Source organism: Gigantopelta aegis, chromosome 11 (assembly GCF_016097555.1).
Source record: "Gigantopelta aegis isolate Gae_Host chromosome 11, Gae_host_genome, whole genome shotgun sequence".
In the NCBI taxonomy this organism is placed as follows: Eukaryota; Metazoa; Mollusca; class Gastropoda; order Neomphalida; family Peltospiridae; genus Gigantopelta; species Gigantopelta aegis.
The window spans coordinates 18,853,184-18,863,183 of NC_054709.1; the positions used below are offsets into that span (position 1 = coordinate 18,853,184).

A 10,000-nucleotide genomic window follows, 5' to 3' on the forward strand; every position below is an offset into this window, starting at 1 on the left:
TTACCAAATGTTGCAGGATTGTTCACAATTCACTCTAGTCCATTGTGAGTAAGTGATAGGCACACCACCAAGGTCAAGGTCATCTGGAGTCAATACCGGGTGTGGCCTCCGCGTGTGTTGACAACTGCCTGGCACCGCCTGCCCATTGAAGCAACCAGAGTACGGATGACGTCCCGGGGGATGGTGGCCCACTCGGCCTGCAAGGATGCTGCCAGCTCGGGCAGGGTCTGGGGCTGTGGTTGTCGCTGTCGGAGGCGTCGGTCCAACTCGTCCCATAGGTACTCAATTGGGTTCAAATCCGGTGATATCGATGGCCAAGGAAGGACATTAATGTTGTTGTTCTGTAGGAAAGCCGTTGTGAGACGTGCTGTGTGAGGCCTGGCGTTGTCATGTTGGAACACTGCGTTGGCGTTGGCCATAACTGGAACGATGTGTGGCCGGAGGATCTGGTCAATGTAGCCCTGTGCATTCAGGTTGCCCTGCACGTGGACCAGGTCAGTTCTGCCAGTGTGTGAGATGGCTGCCCACACCATGACACTACCCCCGCCGAATCTGTCCACTTCCTGCACGCAGTTTGCCGCATAACGTTCACCACGACGCCTATACACGCGACATCTTCCATCATGACGTCGGAGCAGAAATCGGGACTCGTCACTGAACCACACCTGTCTCCATCGCAGTTGAGGCCATTGTCGATGAATCTGGCACCACTGCAGTCGGAGTCGACGGTGTTGTGGTGTTAAGATGACACCTCGAACTGGACGTCTGGCACGAATTCCTACCTCACGTAGGCGGTTCCGTACGGTCTGGTCGGATATCCTGCGCAAACCTGGTATTGCTGCGGCTGTGGAGGTGGCAGTAGTCAATCGTTCCCGAAGGTGGCGTACCCGGATGTAGCGGTCCTGCCCGGGGGTAGTGACCCGTGGTCGACCGGATCTAGGGAGGTCACGTGTTGATCCATGTTGCTGGTAACGGTCCCACAGTCTGGAGATGGTGCTTGGGGACACATGGAATGCCCTGGCAACGGCCGTTCTGGATTCGCCTGCGTCTAGTCGGCCGATGGCATTGTTTCTCTGCGGTTCACTGAGACGTGGCATGTCCTGGATTGTCAACTGTCGGCCAGATACAGAGGCCAGGCAAGCGAACACCCTGCACTTTTATACTGTCGGTGTTCATGCTGCACGTGCAGACAACGCACGTGCAGTGGTGACATGGTTTGCACGTGGCTGCGTTTTTGCGAATATTCACATTTTGGAACTTTATTGTACAGTAGCTGCGTTTTATCGAATGTAACCGTGGGAATGTGTTTGGGACATGCAATGACCTTATATTCACAAAGCATGAACCGGTAGGAAACATAAAATCGGAGTTATAACCCATTTGTACCCTTTTGCGTTTCTTTTTTGAAGAGTATGGTATTGCCTTTTTTGTAAACTGTCCGTTTTTATGAGGATCTTCGTTTTAATTTGTTCCAACATGCTCAGTTATGTTGTAAATTTTGTTTATGTTTTACCTAATTTAGAGAAGTTATGTATTTTAATGTCAGAGCCTAACCTTGCATTTGTAACAGCCAAAACCTGGGGTGTTTTTTAAAATATTATACATCGTAGAGACACAACGGTATTATTTTAATTGTACATACTTCTATTATTTAACTATACTGTCTTTCATAATCCCATAAGGAATGGCTTATGTATTTTTATGTTTGTTTTATTTAGTAAATACGTGATGTACATTAGGTGAAACGTTAATAAATTACCTGTTAATAAAGTAGCTGTTTGTCTATATTGTGACAGCACACTGCTGCCTGCACCTGTATGGCTGGGTTAAGTTAATACCAACAACTTTAAGTTGTATATTTACTACATTACAATAAGCATGAAATTTAAAGGGACATTCCTGACTTTAAAGCTAATAAAATAGACAGTAATATGGATTAGTAAACTCACCTGTAATACATTTGTGTAAACAAATCAATGAAAAGTGCGAAATTGAAATACTTACATAGAACAATACTTTCGGGATTCCCCATGACACGATTATTTGAAATCCTCGCGGAAAGGTGAAGGTCAGAGGTCGCAGTGATGACGAGAACACAAATTTCCCACAGTGCAATATTCAACATGGCTTCGGTGAGTACACGTTTTTGGGATGCAGTCGATTCGTCCACTGGACAATTTGTCCACGGTCGATTCGTCCACTGAAAATTCGTCTACTGAGGAACTCGAGACGATTCGTCCACTACAAAAAATCAGTTCCGGACGATTCGTCCACTGGGTTTTTATTTCCCCAGTACATTTCCATGGGTGAAAGTTTTCCGGCATATGCCGGATTTTCCGATTTTTCTGGGTCTCTAAGGGTCGTTTTTCCAAATCGTGTAAATCCGTTGAGATTTTCATAGGCGGGTGGGTAGGGGTTACGACCTAACTTCTCCGATTGTTGATAGATGATTACTCCAAAGTTCAACAAAAAGTTCGATTCTACAACCTAGTTTTAGCAATGATTCAATCCGAGAAAGTTCCCCGATCTAGCAGATGCACATTTCAGTAAGTGCGCGGTTTTTTTTTTGGGGGGGGGGGGGGGGGGGGGGGGGGGGGGGGGTTGGGGGGTGATTTACGGAGATCGCCGATCCTTTCATTCGATTCCGACAAAACTGACTCAATGCGATCACCAGTCAACGGAAACACAAAATCGCAGTCCGTGAATCGAGATCCGGAAAGTTGAATCAAGTCGCGTCTAAAACAACACGCTTTGTTTGAATGACATTTGTTGTTTTGTTGAATTGTTTTTTAATGTACATTTAATTATATTGGAATTGAAGACAACGAGTTTTTATTTTATTTCGAGGTTATTAGGCATATGGGGATAACATGTGACGAGGGAGGGTACAGTGGATATAATGTACGCCATTGAAGGAGAACATGACATGGGGGGGGGGGGGGGGTAATAAAGTCTTCCGACGCGGAGGCTTGCATTACCTATTTACCACATCGTGACATGCGAGATAATGTACGAGCGAGTGGACGAATCGTCAGTGGACGAATCGTCCGGGGCATGATAATGAATACAAACAGTTAATAAAAAATGGATATTAATGTTGAATTCTAACTCTATTTTACTTTTTTGGTTATAGTATACCACAAAATAATGTTAAGAAACGATTACAATGTCAAAGAAATAACTATTAATATGTATGTAAAAAATGCAGTCATCGAGTGGACCAATCGTCCGTGGACGAATTGTCCAGTGGACGAACCGTATGGAAAGCACGTTTTTAATGTTATTTATTTTTAATATTGACGTTTTGCATTGATTACCAACGACTTTCCATTTGTTTCCTACAAGTCAGTAGTATTAAACTAAGCGATACGAATGGACGCATTTTAAAAGAAACAAGTAGAAATTATGCCGATAACAATTCCAAGATTTCATAATAATGTTCTTTTTTTTCTTTCTTTTTTTTCAACTTCAACAACTTTTTGATCTTGTCTCTTTTCTATTGCCTTCGGCTTGGCAAGCCTTCTGATCGTTCTAGCATTTAGGGTTAGGGTCACTTGTACTTATAGCTATAGAGATCTATAGATGTTGGAAAGATCGGAACTTTGTCCATTAGTCAACTCGCCCCAACCCAAGCGTTACACTCATAATACTGTGATGGTGCAATTTTATGGGTATCTGGTCGTTTCGGCCGGTTGCTAGTCACTTCGTACCTTGGTCCATTCGTACCATAGTCATTTCGTAGCTTGTTTTTTTTTGTACCATAGTCATTTCGTACCTAATTTGGTCCTTTCGTACCATTGCAAAATTGAAAGTCATATCGTACCCAATCGAATTACGTATATAAGATGCAAACACCACCTGCAACTGACTTTATAAATCATTAAATATTTAATTTTGTCCCTAAAAAAAAATCAAGTCATTTCGTACCATACACTGAAACAAATTTGTTGTTAATTTAAGGGCGTTTCTGATCAGCAAAATAAAATAAAATATTGTCATTGTGTATAAGTAATACACATGAGCAATTGGCTGATTTGGTAATCGATAGGATAGTCAATGTTTTCAATGGTTGTTATTGTTTATTTCTTAAACAAATAAGATAATAAGTAATAATAAGTAATATTCGACCATTTCAGCTGGTAACTGAAAAAAATTGTTCATATTTATTTATTTATTATTATTAGCATATTTATTAATTATGAATGTAAAAAAACCCACTTTGGTCAATTGGAGCCAATTTCAGAAAACATCGAAGTTGGCCGTTAGTACATACCAAATACGGCTCTTGTCAGGTAAACTGGAAATAACAGTTGACAGGTGTTATGGTAAATCAATAACGATATGCTGCACAATAATGTGTTCTGATTTTCAAACTGTCAAAGTAAATTTAAAAAACAAAACAAAAAAACACTGCTTTTATGCTATGGTCGATTCGTTTTTTATATACTGGTATGAAAAGACTTCTCACAATGGTACGAAATAACTAAGGTACGAAATGACTTTTTGCAATGGGACGAAATGACTAGGGTACGAAATGACCAGGCAGCATGGTATTTACATGTGCTCTACGTCACAAAAAGGTCAAGTGATGCGCTTCAAATGCATGACAAGTCGAAGGGAATCCGCCGTCTAAAAATAGACTTTATTTGACGGTTGAAGGGAAAAATAAATTGATACGTACGAAAACATATTTGGCAAAAATGCATATTGAGCTACTACGAACATTTGGAGGACCAAAAACACATTGGATATACAAATATAGATATTCTGGACAAGCAAATGTAAGTAAATTGTCATTCTAACAATTAAAAAAGGTTTTATTAGCCGGAAACTTTATAGCATTGCAACAAAGTCAGGAATGTCCCTTTAAGCACCATATTTTAACCGATTCTGTATTAATATGGCGACAATTATAGATCTATGGCTTTTATATTGTTCTGAAAATTATCAATGTTTTGCAAATGCTAGGTAGACTAAATAAAACTATTGGGATACTTTCCAAGCGTACGTTTGTATTTAGCTATCGACAAACTGATTAGTATTTTACATAATCACCTAAACGCATTAAAAAAGAAGAAAAACACAAACACAAAGAAAAGAAAATGCGCTAATTCAGTACCACATTTTATTTTTTTAAATTTACAAAATATATAATCACATTTTATTTACAAAAATGTACAAAATATATAAGTAAAAAGTGTGACATGTTAATGCAATAGAACTTTTTTTTTTTACATGTATAGCCCTTCCCACAGGGAACGTGTATTTTTAATACTATGCAATTTACTACAAACCATTTATTTCACACAAAAATAGGTTTGGTTTTGTTATTTCCAAAACACTTTTACTTTTCTTCTTAAACCAAACTGAATTTATTTACAAAATAGGAGGATGTGACGACGGACTATAGGCCTATGACCCGGCCCTATGTTAAGTCAAATGTGCTACAGATAAGTAATCACCGATTTCTTACAAATCCATGTTCATATTCACACCAGCATGTCAAATGTCTGTTTGTTTTATTTACACTCCTACATCCTCACTGATATGAACTGTTGAGTACAGAGGTGGGTAAAGTTGGATCGTTGCACCCGTGGTTTCCCCCGTCCTTTGCAAGCATTGGCCCACATACGTTTTTTAACCTCGTCTACGGGAAATATTAAAACTTTTAACTTGCTGTCTGTCATCATAATATGATGTGTATTGCCAAAGGCTGCTCAGGTTTTCGGCATTTTCGATTTGCGTGGACAGAAGTCCGGTAATTAACGATATTCCTCTAGTGCTCCTATTAACTCCCATACAAATAACGGTTTGTTTTCACCCAGTCCCGTAGTCGTCATGGTAACCGCGGCCTGCCACCATGCGGTTTGTCGGGATGCGCGCGCAACCCGAATCGGAGAATTGTTTTTAAAATCATGTATAGTTGTTTACAAGCGTGCTCGGTTTTTTAATATGTTTTCATATTTTTTAATCATTTCTTTTATCCATTGATATAATAAAAAGTTTTAATTTAATGGGGCTGTGCGCTGCACCCATGCCGTCTGGAGAGTCCTGGCACTTTTCCCTTGCCTTGTACCCTCCCTTTGGTTTTTAAAAATTAAAGTGGTGACAGCGTCTGATGAATGACGTAACGTTATTGTTCTCGTAGATGACAGCGAGGCTCTTCGGCTCCAAGTGATGAACCAGGATACGTTTCTCCACCGACGGCCGGCCAGACGCATAACGTTCCTAACTTGTCTCATCTTTTCTCAGCTACTACGTGGTTAACCACTATGCCATTCTACAAGTGGCCAGTCACTCTACTAGTGACAGCAACGTTGGATATAATTATTTCCCGAGGGGCACCATGAGCGGAGGGCACTGCGGTTTAACAGACTGGCGACGACTTGGGTGGGGTGGCAGTATACCACCGGAATTTGAGGGTGTGGCGCTTAGGCGTAGGCGGTTTCGGCCGTAGGGTGAGATAAGGTATGTCCGGGGGGCTGCCCTCCCCCCTTCCCTTCCCCGGCTGGCCACACCAACGTTACCAATATGAGTGCTGCCCCTCGTACCAATTACTACTAAGTAATTCCTGTGACTGGAACCCCATCCTTTCCTACCAACCTCCCTTTCCCCAACCATTATTAAGGGTATAAGGTTAAATAAATGCTTTAATTTACTTTAGATAGCCGAGTCTAAAAGCGCCAAAAAATTGATAAATTTTCTAATAAAAGTAGGTGGTGTTTTTATTTTTTTATATTTGGACTGCGCGAACAAATGGTTTATTTTGGCCTAATATTTCTGTCCCAGGTCAGACCACTGACTATCCAGAGATCGGACCCGGGACAGACATGCTCGAAACTAGTGGTATAGGAGCATGTAAATAAATATTGGAATTGGAATCAATGATTGAACCGATTATTATATGGATCAGAAATTTGGGGTTATGAAAATTTACAAATACTAGAAAAAAAAATCATCTCCAGTTTTGAAAACTGATTTTGAAGGTAAAAAAAGTACCCCAAATTTTATGGTATATGGAGAATTAGGAAGGTTCCCTTTGGAAATACAAGTAAAGATACGAATGGTGTAATTTTGGAGTAAACTGGTTAAAGACGAAAATAAACTTAGTAGTATTTTATATAAATTAATGTTGTCTTTCAACAGTGGTGACAGAAATCAATTTAAATGGATGAAATTCATAAAAAAGTATTTTCGAATGAATGAATGTTTGTTTAACGACACCCCAGCACACAAATACATATCGGCTATTGGGTGTCACAAATGGTAAGTATATGGAAATATGTATTTTCGATAACTCGGGAATGGGGTACATCTATACCAATCAAAATAATGATTTCTAATCGTATAAACAAGAATTAAAACAAAACCTCTGCGATCAATTTATACAACAGTGGTTCTCGGACATTACAAACTCTTCTCAATTTTATACATTATTTAAAACAGAATTTTACTTCGAAACCTATTTGTCGAGATTATCGTACCAAAATAGATGATGGAAAACTAAATTGCGTACGTCAAATTTAAGATTACCAATCGAAACTGGCAGATGGTTTAAAGTTCCTAGAGAAAATAGAATATGCAAACTTTGTAATATCGATACTGGAGATGAATACCATTATTTATTCAATTGTAAAAATTATAATATTGAAAACATTAGAAGAAAATATATAAAACAATATTATAGAATTAATCCTAGCGTTTTTAAAATGAAAGGTATGCTGTCATTATGTAATGCACCATTATTAAAAAACCTAGCTATATTTAATAAAAGATTATCTTGTCTTGTGAACTGATGTTTCTCCTCATATTTTAGCTATTTTGTTTGCATATCTTGTGTTCTATGTTAACTATAGATACTTCTATGTTGACGCCTGTTCTTGTCATGTATGTTAATTATAGATAATTCTATGTTGACGCCTGTTCTTGTCATGTATGTTAACTATAGATACTTCTATGTTGACGCCTGTTCTTGTCATGTATGTTAACTATAGATACTTCTATGTTGACGCCTGTTCTTGTCATGTATGTTAATTATAGATAATTCTATGTTGACGCCTGTTCTTGTCATGTATGTTAATTATGTATTTGAAAATGTCCTCTTATTACACATTGTAATGTGGCTGAGTGTTGTTTAATAAATCTTGAAATCTTGAAAATTACTCGCGCCCCACTTTTGTCACAAGGAAAACCCGACGCATGTACATGTGTGTGTGTGTGTGTGTGTGTGTGTGTGTGTGTGTGTGTGTGTGTGTGTGAGGTACTATAGGGCTACTAAACCAAGTTATCACCCACTACTCTCCAATTCCCGTCCTGAAGGCTGTGGTATGTGTTCAAGACAGCGTGCTTTAACATTAATTCGGTATAAATGACACATTTGCAATTTTCAACAGAATATCAGATCCTAAATCCCCCCTTCCCCACTCTCACGAGACAATTGACGATAATATGCGTTGTAATACACTACAGTAATTTCAAATTTTACATGTATGCAATAGAAGCCATAGCATGCATGGCGATCGCCACTGAGTTATTAACGTATCTAATACATGGGCGTACATAGGGAGGGGGGGGGGGTTCGATGGGTTCGACCCCCCCCGGAAATCGCTTTTTTTTTAAATTTAATATATCTAACATTGATACCTGACATTATTATATTTACTCAACATAGAAATATATGCCCAATATCTCTGCAATCTATTTTGGAACCCCCCTTTTCAAAACTCAACATAGAAATATATGCCCAATATCTCTGCAATCTATTTTGGAACCCCCCTTTTCAAAATCCTATGTACGCCCATGTAATACCGTATACAACTCCCCAACCCAACAAAATGTTTCATACAAATAATAACATACAACCAGCTGCCGTCACTCCATGGGCTACTCTTTCTGATTAGTAGTAACAAAATGGTTTATATGCACCATACCACAAACAGTGTAGTACATACCACGGCCTTTGTTACACAAGCTATGGAGCACTGGCTGGGACAAGAATGGGCCCACCGACGGGAATCGACTGTAGTTGCATCACCCGCGCTGTTTATCAATGGCTGTCTCCTGCCTCTCAAAACCATATCTCTGCACATCTTGACTGATTCAAAATGAAGTTTTATTATTCACATGGTTCAACATAACCGAGTTAATAATAATCATACGAAGCACACGTGTAATAACAAGTGTGATGACGTAATTTTAGGAAGCGACGTCATAACATGACGTTGCTTCTCCAGTCCTAGCTCAGACTGTGCATTGGAAATATGACGACATTTCGTCATCTCCTTCTAGTTGTGGCTGAAACATTTTGAATTGGGTCTTGTTATTTATAAAGTCTAGATGGCACCACACAGCCATATACTCATTGTCAGCCAATTGCTTACCAGGAATATGTAATCTTATGTTTATGGTTTCAATTCTGTCTGTAGTAGGATTGCCACTTTATATCGTGCGCCTAAAACTTATCTGTAGCTTTTCACACTATTAAACTATTTAGTTTTTTTTAGAAACTTGAGGCAATTTATTTTACATTTGCATAGTCCACCCCGCTTTCAGGTGTACTGGGTGTACGAGCGCTACTGATGTTTCTGTAATCTGCACCGTGACCTTCACCTTCATCCATCAAAGGGGCAGTATTCGATAGAAGGCTGTACTCATGTTCACTGAAATAAAATTCGACTATAACATTAAAAGAAAGAAAGAAAATTGTTTTATTTAACGACGCACTCAACACATTTTATTTACGGTTATATGGCGTCAGACATATGGTTAAGGACCACACAGATTTTGAGAGGAAACCCGCTGTCGCCACTACATGGGCTACTCTTCCGATTGGCAGCATGGGATCTTTTATTTGCGCTTCCCACAGGCAGGATAGCACAAACGATGGCCTTTGTTGAACCAGTTATGGATCACTGGTCGGTGCAAGTGGTTTACACCTACCCATTGAGCCTTGCGGAGCACTCACTCAGGGTTTGGAGTCGGTATCTGGATTAAAAATCCC

The 10,000-nt window shown here is 39.5% G+C and overlaps 1 protein-coding gene across 4 annotated transcripts in view; it reads right to left on the bottom strand.

The window, feature by feature from the left end:
* Positions 1-8,688: 8,688 nt before the first annotated feature.
* LOC121385383 overlaps positions 8,689-10,000 on the bottom strand; it is a 55,557-nt gene continuing 54,245 nt past the window's right edge. For all 4 annotated transcript variants that reach the window (XM_041516050.1, XM_041516048.1, XM_041516051.1 and 1 more), the window contains one exon: positions 8,689-9,659. In XM_041516050.1, coding sequence (XP_041371984.1) covers positions 9,518-9,659 — 142 coding nt within the window. In that variant the 3' untranslated portion in view covers positions 8,689-9,517. The remainder of the gene's footprint in view (positions 9,660-10,000) is intronic.